Source organism: Vicugna pacos, chromosome 1, assembly GCF_048564905.1.
Source record: "Vicugna pacos chromosome 1, VicPac4, whole genome shotgun sequence".
In the NCBI taxonomy this organism is placed as follows: Eukaryota; Metazoa; Chordata; class Mammalia; order Artiodactyla; family Camelidae; genus Vicugna; species Vicugna pacos.
The window spans coordinates 60,844,681-60,867,139 of NC_132987.1; the positions used below are offsets into that span (position 1 = coordinate 60,844,681).

Sequence of the window (22,459 nt, forward strand, 5' to 3'; positions counted from 1 at the left end):
TGCCCATTTTATATGTTACACTTCACCAACAGAGTATCTAAGAAGATTGTGAGTAACTTCGTAATTTACCCATCGATATACTAAGACTAGATATTAGAGCCTCTTATAAAATGCTTCCAATCAGGATTTCTTCTAAGAACCTGGGGTGCAGCAGCACTACACAGTAGAAGAGATCTGGGATACAGTCCTGTCCAGGTGACCTGGACAGAACAGCCATCCATCTAACCTCTCAGTGCATCAAGAGCTAGAGAAGAGGGTAGATTTGATCGTCTTTAAGATTCCCTTAAACTCTACCCACTGGGATAATATTCACTTCAAACACAGATGCTTTAAAAATACCAGGATTAGTATTCCTCATTATATCCTAGCAGTGATGTTCTCCTCATATTTTATTTTGAACAAAATACACACAAAGACATTATCTTACTCCTCAAATCATTAGCTACAGGTAAAGACATGGACTTACAGTAGTCCTCAGCAGCACCACTTCACAGTCTTTAACTGCAGCTCTAACACAGGTCGCCTTCACCCGCCATTCGGGCATCCAGTAGAGGAGCAGGAGAAGAAAGCCCCCAGTACACACCACTCCGACAGAGACGACGGCAAGCTTCCAGCGACACAAATTATAGCCATGGATCTCCTTCAGGACAAGGCAATCACACAATTAAATTTCAAATGATAGGAGGTAAATTCCAAAGTGACAATCCTATCTTTCCACACACACACACCACAAAAAAAGAGGTGAATTTTTATTAAGCTGATTTTAAATTTTTTAATAAATCAAAATTAGAAGGTTTGCATTTGAGATTATAGTTAAGTATTTGCTAACGTAACTTCTTAAATTATTAAATGGAACAACATACCTCTTTCCTGTAAGTTTTAAGCATTCACAAGTGAAACAGGAAATAAACTAGAACCAGAGATGTTACGTAACCCCAGTTCAAAAAACACAAGTCAGAATGAAGATTGATTTAGTCGTTGTTTCACTATATCTATTTTAGCAGTTTTTTTAATGTAGTTTTCTACCTCCCTAGAAAAACAAACTCTTCACAATTTACAAGTAAATTATAAAAGCTGGTTACCATTTCATCTTCATGACCCTGATTGATAGTCCTCCTTTCTTCTTTGTCCATATCTACAGTGGTTGGAAAGGTCTTGTGCTTCAGAACAACTGAAGATAACTGAGGGAAGAAAGGAACAAATATTAGGACATTATTTTGTGTCTTAGTAAACTATACATATAACTTCATGCTATCAGAAATCTTGTTTTGATACAAGTTTAACTGGTATCTTAAGCAGTTACTGAAGTGTTTGCTGAGTCCCATGACGTTTTCAATGCCGTGCCAGTTCCTGAACCTGCATGACTTCCAACCACAAAACTTGGCATATTTCATTAATTAATTTATACTGGCACTAGCTTTGCTATAAAGCAATTTAAATTCTAAGAGAAACTACCATAGCCAGAATCTTCCTTTTTCACTCCCCCAGACTCATCTACTGAGCACTTCACACATGAATGACAATCCCTGGCCAACTGTCAATCCCTACAGCAGGTGTACCCCTACTGGAAACCACTCAATTGACTGTCCCATTCTGATCCAAGTCCACTAAACAATCTTACTGTTTTGGACTATGATGTTTATCTAGGAGAAAACTTACTGACAAAAATTTTCTCCTGCACTAAAAAAGAGAGTAAATTCAAATATTAGACACTCAGCCACCCATTCGAGTTGAAAAATGTAAAACAATGCCAGTTTTTCTTTTTTTTGGCTTTTGGAAAATACATGTTTTGGGGGAAAATGTTACTTAACGTGTAATGGTCGATTACTGTTCTATTAAATTAATACTCTTAAATATCTGTAACTAATGTGGCAATAATAGATATAACCCACATAAACAAAAGCTCCTTAGAGTTCACAATAATTTTCAAAAATGTAAAAGGGTCTGAGCCCTGAGCCCAAAGAGTTTGAGAGCCACTGCTTTAGACGAGGCTGACCGCTGCAGAACACAGTGGGAATAACCTTCCTAATTCCAGTTGAAATATCACTACTCATCTGTCCAGTGTATATCACAGGCCTGACACATGGTAAGCACTCAAAAAATTCTTGCTGAATGAATGACCGAATAAAGAATTTGTGCTAAGACAGCAATAGCTATGTAACGTTTACATGATATGAATTAACAGCAAGTAAAAACCAACTGCAGGCTTTCAAACTAATCCCCCATAAGACTACTGAAATCTCTTGGCTATGTCATCAACAAAATGACCAATAAAAAATACTGATGCCTCCTACCTGGGCACCCAAAGTTTCTCCACTTTCTGGTAGCTCAGGAGGTGGGGTCAGGGCTAGGTAGGATCAGGGCTTTCTACAAAAAGAAAATGCCAGAGTTTGATTACTAACATAAACACACACACACACAAAACATACTTGACTTGGTGTCATCTTGGAAAAGAAGCCTCAGGGGTATCTTGTTTCTCAGAGGAAAACAAGTCATATTATCAAACAAAACCTTTTAGGCAATTTAGCAACAACTTCTTCTCAGTCTAGGGTAGTGTTACAGCCCTGAGAAGCACAAAACTAGAGTCACTGCACCACTGCAAGACTGTTCCATCAAATCAATGCAACTCAAGGTGGCAGTTATTCCCAAGGGCTATTCACCTTGCTATGAACTATGGGGAGAATAAGCAAGTCCAACTTCTTTCCCTGTAGAAAAGATCAGCTGTTGCCTGAACCTGTAAGGTATAGTCCAATTCTGCAAGGTTTCAAATGTGCACATGCCTACCTCCAAAGGGTAATAAGGCAAAGGAACTCTGCCCTGACACTGTCCCCACTAAAGAACCCAGTCTGGGGATCTTAACCTTTAAGCTGTGGTTCTTCATTAAGCTCTGGACTGAATCTAAGGATCATCACTCAGGATTCATCAGAGCCATTTTAATAACCAAAACATGTAATTCTGATCCCCAGTTCCCACCATTATCTAAAATACGTTTCTTGAGAGGAGGAAGTACCTCAAATTCTTAAATGTAGAGACTTCTGCTTCCAACTGAGACGGAAAAACACGGACCAGCCTGGCCTTCCTGCCTAAAACAACAAAATGGATAAAATATATAAAACTGTAGTCTTCAAGGAACTGGATGTCAGACAGTGAAAGAAACTGATACAGGAATGGGAAGCATCTAGGTGAGCTCTAAAATTGTCCCAGCTCACAAACTGAATAATTTACAGGATTAAAAAAAAAATGTAGGACAGGGAACCCAGGGGGAGCCCAGCAGCCTCGTGAGTTGAAGCTGGGAGTGTGGGGAGGCACCAAAGTGACTTGGTTCGCAGGGCACATCACCAGAGGAGAGATCTGTACAGAGAAGGAACACTGAAAATCTGCATGGTGGTCCCTTCTCAAGTCTCCTGCTGAATTACTGATTAGCACTTGTGTGTGATGAAACTACCAAGACCAGGGGGAAAGCCACCAAAAAGATTAGGAGAAAAATGCAATAGGCTCACACGGAGCTGGGAAGAGTGCCTGTTTCCACCAACCACAGTGGTAAACTTCATGAGCTGCATGGAATCAGGGGGAGTACTCAGAGGGTCTTGCTTCAGTAGTGGGTTCAAATTAGCCCTAAACCAAAAGCCATTCTGGCCCTGCCTAGCAAAGCTTTTAAGACTTGAAAGAATAAAGTTGTTTCCAAGTAACTTAACTGCTTTGCAGGAGATGGTTCAAAGAGAGTTATAGGAATACCAAATATCTAGTTACACTGTCTGACATCCAATTAAAACTTAACAGACATACAAAGAAGCAAGAAAATACAACCCACCATGAGAAAAATCAATGGACAGAAAAGGATGTAGAACTGACAGAGGTAACAATTGTTAGACAAGAACATTAAAACAACTGTTGTAATAGATAAACAATAAGGGCCTACTGTATAGCACAGAGAACTATATTCAATAACTTATAATAGCCTATAATGAAAAGGAATATGAAAAGGAATATATATGTATAACTGAACCACTATGCCATATACCAGAAATTACACATTGTAAACTATTACTTCAATTAAAAAACCTGTTGTAACTATAGTCCATATGTTCAAAAAGCAAGAGGAAGACTGAACATGTGAAGCAGAGACATGAAAGATATAAAGAAGAACCTACTCGAACATAAAATAAAAAATACAGGGTCTAAGATGAAAAATATACTAGATGGGATTAACAGAAGATTAGACATTACAGGGGAAAAAAAATCAATGAACTCGAAGACACAGTAACAGAAATATCCAAAAATTTTTAAATGGAGAGGAAAAAAAGAATAGCGGGTAAAAAAACAAACATAACAGCATCAGTGAACTGTGAGACAGCCTCAGGTAGCCTGACATGCACACATGTAAGACAGGAGGGGCAAAAAATATGTAATTACATAATGGCCCTAAAATTTCTTGAAGACAAAACACTATGAACCCACAGATCCAAGAAGTCCCACTAACACCAAACGAAGAAACATTAAGAAATTACACCAAGGTATATCAAACTGCTCAAAATCTGTGATGAAAAAAAGAAAAAAAAAATATATATGGAGGCAGAGAAAAAAGACACGTCACATACAAAGTAAGATTTTTAAAATGACATTAAATATCTTGCTAAAAAGAATGCAGGTAAAAAGACACTGAGGCAACATCTTTGAAGTACTAAGAAGAACCTATTCTGAGAATTCTATACCCAGCAAAAATATCTCCTAAAATCAAAGGTGAAATAAAAGGCTTTTTCAGATATAAAGATGGAAAAAAAATTCATCAGCAGCAAAACTACACTGTAAAAAAGAAATGTCAAAAGTAGTTCTCAGATAGGAAAAATAAATAAATCAAAGTATACTCCTAAAAGGTTCTTTTTTTTTTTAAGTAAGGTTCTTAAGAAAGCAGAAAAAGACCAAATTATACCCAGAGCAAACACTTAAGGGAAATACTTAAATTCAGAGAAGAAATAAATAAAATTTAAAAACCAGGAAAACGAAGAAAAAGCAATGAAACCAAAAGCTAGTTCTCTGACATCAATAAATTGATCATTTCTAGATAAACTCAAAGACAAGGGGTAGGGGGCACAAATTACTAATATCAGGAATAAGAGAGCCTATGCAGATATCAGAAGGATAATCAAGGAACCTAATGAACAACTTTACACAAACATACCTACTTTTCTGCAAGTTTGAACTTACTTCCAAATAAAAAACTAAAAGAAAAAAAATTTTTAATCTCTTTATCCATTAGGGGATGGCCATGAGTTGATAACTGCTAAAGCTGAGTTAAAAGCTGAGTGATGGGTCCATGAGAGTTCATTATACTAATCTTTCTACTCTTTAATATGTATAAACTATCCACAATAGAAAGTTTTTTTAAAATAAATGAAATAGCCACCCATCTGAAGTTCTCAGATAGAAGAAAATTTTCAGAGAATAGTCCTGGGCCTAGCACCAAGGGCTATAAATCTTGAGGACTCTGCCTGAGTCCCAAATCCACTGACAACCTATTACGTACCGGGTATTATCTATAAACTCTTACTTCTGGGTTTAGAATCTAACTCTTCTTCACTCTTGTCTTTTATCCACTACCTAGAAATATAGATGTACTTCCCCATTTTTGTAAATCCTAATTTTTCAATGCAGAATATATCTGTAGATAAACATTCTTTTTATAATTTTAGAAAAAGAATTACCATTAAAATGTAATGTTTTCTTTCATTCCATATACTCGTAACTATTTAAAAACTTCTCCCCAAATATCTCTTGATAGATAGAGTTCACATTAGTCCGAGATAACTATATTTTCATCTCATCTTCTACACTTAAAAACTGACCACAGCAAAAAATACTCCTGTTAATTTTAAATGAGATACTACACATGGTACACTGCCTATAACAATCTATTTTCATACTTCTCTAAACAATTCTTGATCATATTATATCATTACTCTTTTTACAAGGGTTATTTCTCAAAACTTGAGCTTACTTTTTAAGGTAAAATTCTTAAGTTTTACTAAATTTTACCAAAGCTGAAATATTAAAAATGATTTAAATAATTCAAATTAAAAGTTGCTCTAAAAGTCACCAATTATTATTCTCTTTAAATATATTATACTTCATAGGAAATTACTAAGAATTCACCTTTCACATAAACTTTCAGTAAAACCCAATGAAACAACTGCAACAGCTCACATTTAAAACATATACATACTGTAAATGAATATTTAAATGTTAAAAACATGTACGTAAGTAAAAAGCTCTTAACATTTCTGACATCATGAAGATAAAAATCTATATAAACATATTTCAAAATACATTGCTTATCAAGATGAAAATACATATTAAATAGTATTCTATCATTTATCCAATTAGACATTTGAAGCATTAATATCAAATTTGTAAAATCCATTTAACTTACAGAAGTGTAACTTCAGTGGTTTGCTTGAGTGCATGTGTTTTTTAATCAAGTCAATTCCTAGATCACAAACAACAAATAAAATTTTCTTACCAATAACACTATATCATCATTCCTTTCAAAAGCTGATATTAGCAGAGCTTTCAAAAGCCAACTCTTAACAATAAAAATAAAATAAAACTAAGCATAAAAATCCATTCAAATGAGAATTTTCTGCCACATACTTGTTTTGGTTCTTTTTGAGCTGCTTTCAAAATGATTTAAGACATTAAAATTTAGGGTTTTTTAATTCACCAATTTCAAATGGGTTTTCAGAAGCTCTGTCCCCTACCATCTGACTGCCACTGCAGAGCTCCTACTGCTTGAGTAAGTCCTATCCAGCTAGCACGCTGAAGTCCCAGTTCCGCGGTGCATGCCACAGCCTTGATGTTATCTAAACAGCAAGCAGCTTATAGGCTATTGTGCTCAACCAAACCCTTCCTTGCATTTACAATGAACTTGATTTTTTGTGTGAGTAAAAACAGCAGCACAAGACAAAGTGAGGCTATCAGGAATAAATCTCACTAAAACTGATGCTAATTTTTGTGAAAGTTTATTCATTTTTTTCACATTGTATAATTACTAAGAACAATTCCAGACGAAGAGTTAGTCAGACCTCATTTCCTAAAAGATGAGTTGGCCTCAACAAGCATGGAAATCCCCAAACCTCAGGCATCTTTCGCTTCGAACCTGCATTTCTCATGCGCTGTAACAATAATATTCTAATAGTACGTGTGGAGGCTTTTGAGGCAATTCTATGTATGTGCCTAGAATTCCAAGGTAGGTAATTTCACAAGGTGATTTAGAGAATGATCTTCAACCCAAGTAAAACCTCTAAGTAATTTTGAGTTGTATATTTTTAATTTTTTAATTGGTATTTGCCAATTTAGGGAAACTAAAGTAAGAAAAAAAATTTTAAATGTATTATTCAAAATTCACAGAACTAAGTAAGTATAAAAGTTCTCAAATAGTATTTTTTATATAAAAATGCACTGAAACTTTCGGGTCACCTTGTATAGTTGAAAGACAAAATGAATCATCCCACTTTGTTTTGTAGTTCTAGGTTTTTTTCCCTGAGAATTAAACATACCTATGCATGTTAAATAAAGATTTGATAAACCCATCTTTCAGCACCACAAAGCAAAGAGTGTTTTAAAGATCTGAAGTATAAACAGCACAGCCAGCATTAAGAATACTATTTTATTTTTAAATTTGTAACTACTACAGCAATTAAATGACCTTAATTTAATTACAAATGAAATAAGATGTGCCCCAATAAATATAAAATACTAACTCTACTCACTGTACAACCTTAATATCTACATAAATATCTGTGTTAAAAGAGTGAAAAAAATCTCAACCTCCCAAATACAATAACCAAACTGTAACAACTCACGAAGGCAAAACTCAACACTTCAAGTCAGCTCCTAACAATAAGAATGACATAATATAATTTAATGAATACATGGAAATTTTACAAGCATACCAGCTAAGTTTTAACAAAGCTCTACTCAATACCCATTTTATCACTTCCCATCTTGAACTTTCTCTTATAATACATGCTTTTGTTTCTGTGTTTAGGCTTAAGGAAGACCATTGTATCCAACATACACCAAACCAAAACTGTATTTACATTTGTAAAGTGCAGTCTTTGTATAATTATACTTTTTTGGTATGTTACAAAACAATGTGATAGCTATAAAAAAATAAGTTATAATTAGGAAAGATAATGCAATTATCTGTCTTAGATTCAACTGAAGAACATTAAGAGTTATAATACCCTGCACTCCAGCATACTTGCATGTATTTTTATCACTTTTATATGTACACTATTTGAAGAAAGAAATCAACCCTTTTATTCAGAGAAACTCCATGTCCTAAGACTATCATTAGAGAAAATAATGGCTTTGAGTATTATAGTTAATTGTATAGTATTTAATCAGTAAAAAATAGAAGAAGGTACCTTTGGCCTGACAAGTAGTATCTATGTTTTATTCTTTATAAAAAAAAAATGAGTAAAATAAGTCATTTATATACAACATAATTAAGTTTGCATAATTAAATAAAGCTTGTCTACTTAACATGAGATATTTTTCATTGATTCAAGTTACTTTGATCTTAAAACTTTTATACTTCCCCTTGAATCTTTCTCATGTATGAGACTTTCCAAAACTCCACACTAAAGGCCTGAGAGTTATGAAAGTGTTATAACTGCTAGATTGATTTCAAAATCTTACCACCTATTATGAAAAATGCTATAGTAGACAATTAAAAATAGTGGGAAGGATCATTGTGACAAGACCAGTCCTAAAGAATGAATATTTAAAAATGGCCCCAAAAGGCCTAGAAAGAAAACTGGCAGCCACCCCTAAGACAAACAAAGGCTAAATATATCTATAAAATATGGCTACCAGGGTGACAACACGTGGGTTTGGGAATAAGGGAGACTTGAGTGACTTTTGAATGCTTTTCTCATCTACGTGCAATAATATTTTAAAACAGTTAAAGAAAAAAGAAGAGAAAGAAGGAAGACTGAGTATATGTACACACTTGCAATTGTACCACGTATGGCCAACTGTAGGCCTGAACTTGCAGGAACTGCCAAAGCACTCCACACTGCTCCATCACAGCATCCCATTCTCTCTGCCTGGATCTCACTCTTACTCTTACTTTACCCCAGACAAGGGAAAGGAGCCATTGTGAAGGCTCCTTTAAACAAGCACATTTCTGGGAAGCTACAGTTGACTATTTTCATTTTTATATCTCTTCCATGCCTTGGCTCCATTAAGGATAATAAGTACTAGTCAGTGACACGGCATAAGTAGCAGCAAATTCTAAATTATTTTATCAAACTAATTCATCTATAAGTATTAAGTAAGCACATATGCCATGTTCGTTACTGTATTAGGAAGAATAGGGGATATACAACGTTACCACCCAAATACAAAAAAACAGAGTACAGAAGTCAAGAGTCAGCTTTAACTTGTTCTTAAATGTCAATTAATTCACCATGAACTGTCTCACAAGTTCCTTTACCATCCTGGTTTCAACTTCTCCACTAAAATGATTACAGTTGTAATAATTCATGATTCATTCCAACCATTAGTTTTTGACCTCTGCAAGTACTGCCTGTGTATACAGCCTGCTGTTGCACTCTGTCACCACTAGGTGACATTCCAACACTGGTAAGAAGAGGCTGACAGTTTTCACAACACTTAACAGGGCAGTCACTGATCAAGAATGATTGAAAATGAGAAATTATACATAGATTTTTTTTTAGTACCAATGGAAATATTAATATGAGAAAGTAGGAGTTGCTTATAATAGAACTTCTGTTGCATGTCTCAGTGGAAAAAGAAGACATGCAATAAACACAAAACAAATGATAATGAGGGGAAGACAGGTATATTACTCCCTCTATAAAGATTACTCCCAATTTCACAATCACCTGAGACTAGAATTTAGGGATCTTACAATGTTGTAGAACCAGTGACAATTAAAGAGCATATGATCCTATCAGAGAACAAGATGAAGTAAAGTAGGAAATTATGTGGTGAAACATTACTTTCCCATTTAACCAGCACAAAGAAAAAATATAAGGAGAACCTTTATACATGGCTGTAAGAGTGACTCTGTACTAGCTTTGTGAGAAACCAACTGACAGTATATGAAAATTTAAATCTGCCACATACTTCGCACTCTTTGATCCAACAATCCCAAATAGAAATCCACGGCACATGTGCCTATATCCAAGTCTCTAATAACTTGTTTGACATTTCAATCAGCAATTTAAAAGATGGTCTTTGAAATCTAAACATTCATTAATTCTAACACTCATACTTTCCACATTTTAGCATAGTTAAAGCCAGGATGCAGCTTAGATGAAACCTTACTGCTGCAGTTGGTGGTGAGGCAGTGGTCAATGTTCAAAGCTGATGTCAACTGTTCATAGCATCATCATTTCAGTTGAGGAAAGTGCACTGTTGGCAGACAATGCTGAGTTTAAATCGATGACTAAAAGTATTCAAAAGTATTAAATTGGAGTTGAATATTGAAACAAAAAGTAATCATTTGCACACACACACAAAAGATCAAAACAGGGAAGCAGAGTGGAAAGGAAGGACTAGGATGAGGAGGGGTGGGGGAATAGGAAAGAGCAGAGAAGAAAAAAAACAAGAGGGAAGAAAAGGAGGATTTTCCAGAGAATTATACTTCTATGTCTTCACCATGTTAAGGAGTCACATGGAGACTCCAGAGATACTTACTCATCTTTCTTATTAACAACAAAACTCAAAATAATTTTTCTTCATTAACTCAGCATAGTTCACTTCAGGATTACTGTATTACATGTGCAAGAAAACAAAATTGCTTTTACTCATGATCTATATACTACAGCATGGCTCACAGTTCATTCTTTCAAATGTTATGAAGACCCAACCGTAAAGAAGCACAAAATCACCAGGAAACCATTCTACACAAAAAGTACAATCCTTCAAATTTACAACTTTAACTGACAGGCACTTGGATCAGCTTTTTAAAATTATGTGGATTTGTCTTTTTCCACTTTACTCCTTTTTCCCCAATTTGAGACCTACCCATGTTGACTCAGCATAAAAAGGAAGTACAAAGCCCTTAACATCTATTTAACAAATATCTCAATAATATAGCACTTCAAATTGTTGTGGAAGAGGATACTGGCCTTATTCATGGTACAACCATCATAGAAATCTAAATGTCCTCCTTTCCTATGGTCATTCTGTAACCCACTATCCAGGATTAAAAAATAATACTAATAATTAATGTATTTGGGTACAGTGTCAACCACAATAATAGTAACTGATATTTGTACAGGGATTTTTAGTTTACTAAATACTTCTACTAGCATTATCTACTTTATTTAGTCAAGCATGGAGTGACATGCGGGCAGCATAATCTGTTTTCCAAAAATTCATCTGAAATCAAAATGTATTTGAAATATACACTGTCAGAAGGAAAACAGTGACCAGGTTCCCAAGACAGCCCACAAATGACCTTTTTACCTCCCACAGTTCTGCTGAATTCTACTTCCTATTCCATTAGCCTGGGCCATGGGGCAGGTAGCCAGGTTACCAAGCCTCTATTTCCTCTGCCCACTTCTTAATTATTAATACTCTCCAGGCATCTCTCTTTGTAACAATATCACGGGCAAAGAGTGGGCACTACTGGCCCAACTACAGTGGCAACTACCAATCAGTATTTTCAACACTGATCTCTCACGAGCTCCAGCCCCACAGATTCAAAAGTCTACTATCCATGTTTGCAAACAGCTAAAATTCAATAGGTTCATTTCATCTTTCTTTCAACCATCTTTTGCTACCACCGCCACTATCAACTCCCTCTACTCCTTTAAAGAACAGTAGCTTATGGGGAAAAAGAATACGAAAATGAATACATGTACATTCATGTACGACTGAAGCATTGTGCTGTACGTCAGAAATTGACACAACATTGTAAACTGACTATACCTCAATAAAATAAAATTTAAAAAAAGAATAGGATTTGCCTAAAAAGCCATGCCAGGAAATTTGGAAATCATCCTAGACTCCTTCCTATCCCATACCTTCTATATTCAACTGGACACTAAATCTTATCATTTCTACCTTTCTCAAACCCATCTCACCGTGCCCTCTCTGCACTGGCACTGCCTCAGCTCAGGTCCTGATCTCCTCTCTAGCCTTCCCATTCAAACCAATACACAAACCAGAGACGACCATTTCTCTCTGCTTAAAATCTCAATCGCTTCCTACTGTCTGCAGCAGCATTTCCCAACCGGTAAAAGTCCCTCCAAAGTAAAATTTTTTAAGGCATTGCCTGCCCATATAAATTGAAGAAAAATACTGGATTAAATAAAGTTAAGCAGCCCTCTTACAGAACAAGACTTTTGAAAAGTCTTAAAACACACACTACTACTATGTGTTCCCTACCATGGAAAGTGGGGTGGAAAAGAGCCCCAACTGGGCTCCAAGAACAAGGTCACAACTGATTGGAAGACATAAAATCCTTCAGAATCTGGCCCTGCCTAGTTGTCAACACCATCTTCCATTCACCAATGGTTATCATTCACCTCTTACAAACCTTACATCGCATCTATACAGAACACAATTTGCAGTTCCTAAAAAAGCCCTACTGTTTCCTGATTCCATTCCTTTAAATACACTGTTCCTTCTGCCAAAAATGCCCTTCCTTTAACTTAGTCTAGCTGAAGAGCTCCTGCTAGTCCTATCAGACCCTGGTCAACTATCTTCCCCACTGAGCTCTGATCGTCCATTCCATCCTCCAGCACAGGGCTTCTCCTCACTTTGTCCCTCCTCTGTATATGTCAGAACACTTGTCCCTCAATATTAGGTTTATAGACGAGAAACTTCAAAAGGTGGGAACCAGACCAGTACCCAGCAACATAGCTGAATGAACCAGACAGGGCAAGACAGGGTGTGAGGACGAGGTAAAATCGTTTCCCTTTTCTGGGCAAAATTTCACAACGAAGTAAATTTTGATTTTGCCATGCTCCGACATCTCGCCCCTATGCCCTGTCGGAATCTCCCAATGTCCTCTTCGCAGGTCCTTGTTGACCTCATGTAACCCTGTGCAACCTCCACCACAGTACTACGTTCATTAGCATTAACTACTTCCTCTTTCAATTCATCAAGTTATTCTGTTCAGAGGTTAATACATCAATGAGTCATAAAGCTGACAAATTTCAAAGCTGACAAATCTCAAATGAAATCTCTAAGTAACAACAACAACAAAAGTATGGAGGCGATATGGGGAGTAGGCACTGCAGTTCCACCATTCAGAGAGCACGGGAGTCTTTCTGACTGGGGTTCCCTGAAGCATCCCCACTTGGTCACTTCATCCACTCCTGCACAGCAGCAGCAGTGGGTGCTACTGGCAGAAACACAGATGGAGCTGCTGCTGCGGCAATCCTATAGATTCCCACTCTTCTTGGATTGAAAAGCTTTACTTGTTTTAGATACCATCAATGTCAATTTTTCATTATTATGGACAGAAAGTTTTACCAACAAGCTCACTGAAGAACTTACAACAGTGCCTTTATCCTAACCAAGTAGTATCCTGAAATCTGACCCCAGACCATTGTATGATTTAGAAAAAGGCAAATTAATTGAGAAAACCAAGATGCTGCCCAGGTACATTTCAAAATATATCTGTAAATATTAAATTAGCATTCTAGCAAGAATCATCATGGTTTATCACTACTTCCTATTTCATAAGAAAGAATCATTTGTTAGAATGTCATTGTCTACATGTGCCAAGTATGGGTTAAATGCCAGAGATTACAAAGATTAAATTTCTAACCTCAAGAAGCCAAATCTAGGGTAGACAAGTAAGTTAATTACACACATCAAAGTGGCTGTGTGCTGCAGTAAAGTATCAGGGGAGCAGAGAGAGACACCGGGAGGAAGGAAGAGGAGGGCAAGGGCCAGAAAAGACTTTAGAGAATAACTGTTCCTTGTTCTAAGACCTGACAGGTGTGAAGTTCATGAAGCAAACAAGCAGTCAAGAGGAGAAAAGAAAGAAGAGAGGGATGGAATCCAAGCAGAGGAACTATCATATGCAGAAGTATTAAGGTGAGAAATCCTAGAAAATGTCGGGAACACAAGTTACTTAAATTGGCTGGAGCACAGGATGGCCTTTGGGGAATGGCGGGAAATGGCGTTTAAAAAGATGGAGTGGGGGCAGGGGTACAGCTCAATGGTAGAGTGCGTGCTTAGCATGCACAAAGTCCTGGGTTCAATTACCAGTACTTCCATTTAAAATAAATAATAAAAATAAAGTAAATAAATAAACCTAATTACCCACCTCCAAAAAAAGATGGAACAGAGTTGGGGGGTATAGCTCAGTGGTAGAGTGTGGGACATGTGCATAGCATGCACAAGGTCCTGGGTTCAATCCCTAGTGCCTCCATTAAGCAGGGGGAGAAGATGGAACAGAATGAGATTATGATGAAAGACTTTGTTTGACATAATAAAGATATGGATTAACTTGTATGTGATGGAGATTCTGAACTTTTCTCAACTGAAAGAAATCCAAGGCCATGCGAAGGGACCACATTCCCAAAGAATACAATGGGAACGGTGTGCAATGCAGCAGTGTTCACCTGCTAGACCGTCTATCTCTGAGAAGGAAGAACTCACTCACCAATGCATACCCAGCATTTAGCCCTGTGCTTGGCACAGACAGGAACTAAAGAAGTGTTGAACAGTTAGATGTGCTAACACAATCTTAGGGCATAACCAAGAGGCCCTAACCCAGCTTCCTTCCTTACTGTCTTCTGCACTACAATAACTGCTAATCACCACAACTTTTAAAGGAACGTGGGAAACAGTCATTCACTATGTGCTGCACTAGAGATGAGAAAAGATTTGGGGAAAAAACACATTAAGATGCTTTTGAACCTGACAAAATTATGCAGTTTTCTATTTTTCTCACCAAAAACTGAACAGAAAACAACCATGAATTAGCTAAAAATTATTCACCAACTGACTCTGAGAGTGGTGATAACCATAAAAAGCATATTTTCATATCAAAAGGACCCATGAAATAAAAATCTACTTTAACAATTTGCTAGGTTAGTCTAGTCTTTCAAATAATTAAGTGCTACTTAGGCTACTTGCCTGTGTACTTTACATTTTACTTAGTAAGCTGAATTGTATCATTATAATTAGCATGTAAAGAAGAACTCCATCTTGGGTACTTGGGAAAATAATATGGAAAAAAGTTTTAAAGAGAAACATAGGTAATCATGGAACAAAAAAAAATTATATATGATCTTAGAAAACTGATAAGAAACTAAAGCATAATCTAGAGATTGATGAAAAATCTTTGGTCTGTGAAGAACTAGTGACCCACATTTAAAGAAATCAATCCAAAGGCCACAGAATTAAAATAGTTTCAAATCTTCTTTTGAAAGAAAAGATGTAGACACATCTCACTAATCAGAATTTCTAAACGAAAATAAGGGAACATGAAATCCTACTAAATAAACATAATTAAACAGATTTTTAAATTTTATAATGCAGCCAGGAAGACAGACAACAAGTTAACAGTTACACAGAGGATCAGTAACACAGAGGATGGGGGAAGAAAAAGACTGCAAACATGCCCAGAGACACAAAGAGAAAGATAGAAATATACACTAAAAGTACATTAGCGATACATGAAATTAGCATCTTGAACTTTTTAGGATGTTGCTAAAGATGCAAAATCATGGTATTTTTGCTATGAAAAGCCTGAATTTAATAGTATATCATTATTGCCCATTGTTTCAGTTTTTTAAAAAAGCAATCCTCAATCACACTCCACACACTTTCTCTCATGACACATACATACACACACAAATGCAACTTCTTTTGAATGTGTTAAATGTTATTAAACTAACAAATAATAGTAAGTTACCGATTTCTGAGCCTCTTACCCTCACAACTCTCTAAGGTAGGTTTTAGTACCTCCATTCAGCAAATGAAGAAACTAAAAAAGGTTAAGTGACTTGACTCAGACTACAGAGTTAGTAAATGAAGAGGCTGAAATTCAAAATCACTTGTACATGGCTCTGCGGCCACGTTTTAACCCATACACCATGCCCTCTCCCACGGCATATGACTGTTAAATTTTTAACCACCATAACATTTCTTTATCAAGACCAGTGTTTTCTGACCGTGCTACCCGCAGAGTGATGTTGGAGTTCATATATTTTAAATTTCATGGAAAAAATGAACAGCTTACTTAGTTGTTTTAAAATGCAGGTCTTGCTAGCAGTAAGGAAGACATTAACTCTCAAAGATACGGTAAGTAGGTGAGTATCAACCCAGAATTATAAAAATTACCAACAATGCCCCAATAATCCCAACTTAATTACTTAGCCCTTTAATTATGCTAGGTTCTTTGTGTGATATAAAACAGCCAGTATAACCCTAGAGATAGCAGATTTTCAAACACCTAATTTCTTTCTTCATTATTCACATTACGGAATCACATCATCTGTGGACTTAATTACATCAATTCAACTATCTGTGTGCCGTAAGGAAAAAAAAGAGAGAGAAAAATACTCTAAATACTGGTGGCAGGACACCCACCCTTACATCCCTATTGCAGAGAGAGCATGCCATGGAGACTAAATCTGCTGTCCTCGGTCAATCTAAAGTTCTATTCATGGGTCAAAATATATGTCACATAACCAATTATGATTCCAGCTCACCAAAAAAGTAACTTGTTCTAAAAACTGGAGGAAAAACTTGTTGTGAGAATTGAAAAACAATGTCAGTTAATCAAGTTTCAAACTGGTGAACTTTCTCCAGGTAATTCTGACTACACAAGATTTTTTTTTTACCTTACATAAGAGTTTAGGCCTAAAGCCCCCACATAAAAGGGGATTTCACTTTACTCAGCTCTTTAGATCAGAAGGAATTAGGAACCAAAACCTCTGTCTTTCATATATCAAAGTATGTCACTAACATATTTTTCGGCCTATTTCACAATAGGAAAAATAGAGCAACAGGGATCCTATAAAGAAGCCACGCCAGACACACATGTGGAAGCTGTTCCATGATTTATTTTAAAATAAACTAAAAATGTAACAGAAGTCTGTCAAGTGATCAAAAGTAATCCTTAAAAGTTGGTTCTCAACAGGAAAAAAAAGCACAAAACATACAGAGTTTTGAGATGTGCCATTACTACAGCATATGAAGACGAGGGTGAGAAGACCCCCCAGCTACGACAAAGCTTCTCCTTCACTCATACGCTGGCACTTACCTCTCCAGACATCAGTTTTCTTTTTCTGTAAAAAGAAGGGGCTAGTCTAAATAACCTACAACCACTCAGCATTATTATTTCCCAATCTCATACCTCCCTATTTTTATGTCCAACTCACAAATTCCTTTGTGGAAAAAAAAAGAAAAACTTAAAATAGGAGTCAATTCATCTAGCCTGCTATCAGTGAGGTAGAACTCTCTTTCACCCCACCACCCGACAGATACAAATGCTTTATTAAAAATTTCTGAGAAAAATTTTACAGACATCAGCAAGGTCCATATCATATAATCAGGAGATTCTACTTTACACAGTTAATTCACTTTTCCCAAAATTTTATTTCTTACCTAACTAGTGCCTGAGTGTCAACAGATCATTGAAAAGGAAGTTCCACAGCAAGTAAGTGGAAAAGTCAACAGGAGAGAAATTTTGATTAAGAGATTAATTATAACTCACTTCATTCACCCCATCTCATATACAAAAAATAGACTTCAAACAGTGTATTTCTTCCTGCATTCTCAGCTCATCCTAGTGTGTGCGGCCTTTGGTGATAGGACGAGGTAAAGATGCATTTTCACCTGGAACTTCCAAAGTAGCATGCCTTGGGGGACTCCGTTTCATAAGTCTATATGGCCTCTTCCCTCAGGGGGACACCGTGTGGTACAGAAGTCCTTTTTTAGTTTGGGCAGTCTCCAAGTTTGCTATCTGACTTAACGTTTTACCATCTCAGGCATAGCAAAGGCCCTAACATGAGCCTTTAGGGTTAAGATGTTAGGAGGTCTGCTGCTGGGACAGTTCTCTCTGGAGAGTGGTCTATGGACACTTTTCAACAATCCCCATCCTCAACTTTCCTCAGTCCCAGACATTTGATTATTTGGACAGCTCTTCCTTTCCTTCATTCCACTTTTCTGCCTTTTTACTGATGATAAAAAAAAAACCATTTTTAATTCACAATTGTAACAGTGATTGTTTTTTCCAACTACCATTTATTCATGACATTTCACATTACCTCTATTTTTAATCTTACTAATACAAATGTTTTTAACTCTAAGTTTTGTAATTTCTAGTTACCATTAACTTCAGGATATTCTTCTGCCTTATGATATGCACTTTTCTCCAGATTAAATAAGCCTAGAACCTTTTACTTTTTAACCTAAATCTTAAAATATGTGGCCCAATTCTGATACTCTTATTTCTCTACTCTCAAAATATGAAGATCAACAAAGTTCAAGTAAGACTCTAGTGATAATTCCTTGCTTCTTGCATATTGTTTGGACTAGTTAAGTAGATTAATTAGAATACAGTTTTGATGGCTACAGATTTACTCTTCTCCAACAGGCCAATTGGCTTCATATCACACAAACTCCATTCCAAAACCAAAGACTAAATCCCATCAGCTAACTCCTAGATCCAGATTCAACAAGATGAGCTATACAGCACGTTCAGAATACAGTATCTCTGAAACAAACCTTCTGGTTATGTATCAGAGAGATGTCAGACACTAGATTATCTTCTTTTAGTATACTACCATGAGCTGTTTTAAGAATGTTGTCTTTAACAAACAACAAGCTGCTAACTCCTATTCAACTTGGGGTGCATTCACAAGGTCTCCTGCTTAGGTTGCCAAGTATACCAGTGAACAGAAGCCCAGATTTAGATAAACCAAGTGATCAATACCATTTTGAAATTACATTCTGTCTTCTAAGATTTTAGAAATTACAACCACCACCTTGTTGTGATTCACAAGTATGAACTTCCTATTTCTACCATCACCTAGACCAGTGGGAAAAAAATACAGAATAAAGACAAAGTCCCACAGGATGTCCCATATCATTGCCCATCTCCTAGGATTGCTATCAATTTTAGCAAAAAAGTATATTCACATTTTAAAACCTTACATTCACAATGGTTACAAAACCACCACGCTAAACGAGCACAGCCCGATTTGGTATACAGAACGGAAGGGGGAAAGCAACTATTTACTATGTACAGAAGAGTGCTCCTTTCTTTACACGGGCTCTCAGCTAATCCTCAAAACTCTGAGCTAAGTGTTAAAATTCTCCTTTGTTAATTATAAAAAAAAAAGAAGAAGAAGAACAGGGAAGTTAAGCAACTTACAGTACAGACAGCCAGAGTCCTAGCGCTCATATACCATATGTGACATAGAAGTTTCTGTTTCTAGGCTTACTTGGTTAGCTCTATGTGACTCTGCACAACTTAGTATTTCTAACTTCAGTTTCCCCACCTGTAAAATGGGGCTTAAAAGAGGTAATTCAGGTCATGTTTACTTCAAAACTAAGTATACAGTAAGATTACTCAATAACTATTATCATTGATCAAAGTCAAATAGCTACTAAAAAAAAGTCAGAAATCAAACTCAGGTCTGATTCCCCAGTTCATGCTTTTTCTGCTACAATGTGCTGTAGCTGCAAACACATCATTATCCACATAAGAATCCATACTGGGAATATAACATAGATGGGAAACTGATGTTACCTAAATGAGATAACTATTAAGGGCTAACTAGACCAACAGAAGTATTTTAGCTCTAACATCTAATAAGGAGAACCAAGTAGAAAACTCATCAGAAAATACTGTTTAGATATTCAGGTTATAGAGTTCTGTTCTAATCACTATGAAACTACTTTCTTATCTATATAGGAATTCACCCTATTTATCGCAAACCAGTTGTAAATTAAAATCTTAATAACCAGAGCTACCCCAAAGAAGGCTCCCTGGTTGGCCTAGACAAAGAATTTCTCTTTCCTACTACATAACTGAACACTGAGTCAAATTGAGGCCTGTCAGCCTTCTTATCAAAAGAAACCGCTACTTAATATTTTTACTTATTTATAACAGTACTACTTGTAAGTTAAAGAAATTAGTGCCATCATTTTTCCTACCCAATAACCTAACCTTCCAAAATCGCACTTAGCTGTCTCACCCTCACCTGATCTAATAGAGGATAATGCAAAACAAGGATAGTAGCAAAAATAAACTTCCATAACAATATTAACAATAGGCTGACTATTTCAAGCAATTCTCAGAAACTGATCTGCCTTTAAAAAGGGTCGCTAAACCAGAATGCGATGCCCACATACATTTATTTTGGCAACTGTAGCCTATTCAGCAATGCAACAATCCTCCAAAGAAAAGAAAACCACATATATTCCAGTGAAACAAAATGAATACATGTGCCTTGGTAAAGAGGCTGAATTCTAAGCAAAGGTAGAGAACGTTTAACTAAGTAATCAACCTTCGAAAGACAGTCCAATCAGAACATCTTCACTTGAGCAACAAAGCCTTTAGAAAGTGTTCATTTTACAATAATCTTTCACATTCCTGCACTTCTTAGATTTTTTTTTAATTATAACTTCCTGACTCATGGATCTAAAATAGTCATTACATACACAAATGTTCTACTCATTTAGCTTGGAATCATGTGTAGGAAACACAGATTTCTGCTTCTAGGTTTACGACTCCATATTCATTCATTTTGCACTAATATAACCACCAAATATAGCTCTAAGACACTGATGATTAAAAGTAGTTAATTATGTGAGTGATTCATACCTCCTATGTCCAGACACCAAGATCCAAGGATGTTTCTGTCAGATCTCTGGGAAGAAGAAATGATAAACACCTGTCACAAAAGCTTTTCAAATTAGGAAACTCTTACGCATTACTGTCAATCCCCAGATTCCCTCGAGTCCCCCTCCAAACAAAGTCACATATTCACCAGAAACTAACTCTGCAAATGGAGCGGAGAGAAGGAAAGTGGCCTTGGAAGTAAGTATTGGAGAAAAGGACCCTGGGTTCTAGTCCTCACTATCGGAATCAAAGTGAGAGGCCTTAAGCAAGTCTTAAGTCACTTTTGGTCTTGACCTCACTCAGCTCAATGCGGTGACTGGCAAGGAGCTCTACTACTCCGTGACTAAGGACGAACTCAAGATTCCTTCAGTCAGCACCCGCACAAACCCATCAAACGCCCTGCCAATTACCACTACCTTCGACCTCACCATCTCCGGGACTTTCTAAAAGGGCTGGACCACCATCCCACTCCCAAACTCCAACACACACTCGTAGTCCCCTCAAGCGGCGTATCCCAATCAGGCCTTCACATTCACAACGTGAAGCCTTCCTTCTCGCCTCACTTGTCCCAGACGGACATTCCGCAGTCTCAGCGGTCCCCTCCCCACTCCACACACACCTTCCCCGAGAAGTGATGCCCAATCCCAGCCCGAGGAGGCTCACCTGGTACCGCTACTCCCGACAATATCATTCACCTCCTCCAACCTCCCCCATCACCACCACCCACCGACTCCACGCCCCGCTCACCCTTCCCTCCTGTGCCCGGGGGAACCCGGCGCCACTTACCAGACGCCACCGCGCCGTCTCCTCGGCGGCCTCCCGGCTGGAGCAGCCGAGGGACCACGGGGGGCCGGGGCCCGGGTCCGCAGCTGTTGCCGCCGCCGCCGCCTCGCCTCAGCCCAGCCCCATTGCCCTCGGCCGGCGCCGGCGGCCGCGGGTCGCTCGGGCTCGAGGCGCCGCCGCCGCCGCGCGCTGCGGCTCGGGGTGAGGGGAGGGAGGCGCCGCGGCGGAGCCCGGGCCGAGCCGGGCGCAGGGGCGTCCGCGCTCTCCTGCTTGGCGCCCGCGGCGGCGGTGCGCAGCCGAAGCAGGGCGAGAACAAGGGCGGGCGGCAGGGGGAAGCAGGCAGGGGAGAGGGGCGGTCTGCACTCCGAAACGGCCTCCAGCCGTCAGCAACGTAGCAGACCCCCTCCCCTCCGCGGTGGCGCCTGGATCAAGCTGCGGGTAGAGGCAGCGGGCGAGTGGAGGAGCGCGCGCAGCGAGCTCGGGACTCCCGCGCCGGATGTGAGCTCACGTGATTGCCTCATCCCGCGCCGAGGGCGGAGGGGCGCAGAGGGGACGACGGGAGGGGCGGGGCCGGCGGGGTGGGCGGGTCCATGGCCGGGCCGCGCCCACCTCCTCCCCTTTAGCACCCCCCCTCTCCGGCAGGAGTGGAAAAGAAAGGGTGAGGGAGGGCACTACAGAAGAGCTGTATGTTGGGAAGAGGGTGTCAATAAAGGAGGACAGCATTTTTTATGGGCAGGAGGAGGTGGAATTTGCCATCCTGGTCCTGCAAAGACCAGATCATAGTCCAAATCCCCATTTTATGAACGGGGAAGCTGAGTC

The 22,459-nt window shown here is 38.1% G+C and overlaps 1 protein-coding gene across 6 annotated transcripts in view; it reads right to left on the reverse strand.

The window, feature by feature from the left end:
* ATP13A3 (ATPase 13A3) overlaps positions 1-22,124 on the reverse strand; it is a 70,522-nt gene extending 48,398 nt beyond the window's left edge. For 3 of the 6 annotated variants that reach the window (XM_072962967.1, XM_072962973.1, XM_072962953.1), the window contains exons 1-6: positions 21,644-22,124; positions 20,840-20,885; positions 3,011-3,083; positions 2,295-2,367; positions 1,083-1,181; positions 467-640 (exon numbers count right to left, since the gene is read on the reverse strand). In XM_072962967.1, coding sequence (XP_072819068.1) covers positions 467-640; positions 1,083-1,133 — 225 coding nt within the window. In that variant the 5' untranslated portion in view covers positions 1,134-1,181; positions 2,295-2,367; positions 3,011-3,083; positions 20,840-20,885; positions 21,644-22,124. Of the gene's footprint in view, positions 1-466; positions 641-1,082; positions 1,182-2,294; positions 2,368-3,010; positions 3,084-6,427; positions 6,485-20,839; positions 20,886-21,643 lie in introns of all 6 variants that reach the window. The other 3 variants (XM_072962960.1, XM_072962957.1, XM_072962966.1) reach the window with 3 other exon arrangements.
* Positions 22,125-22,459: the final 335 nt, after the last annotated feature.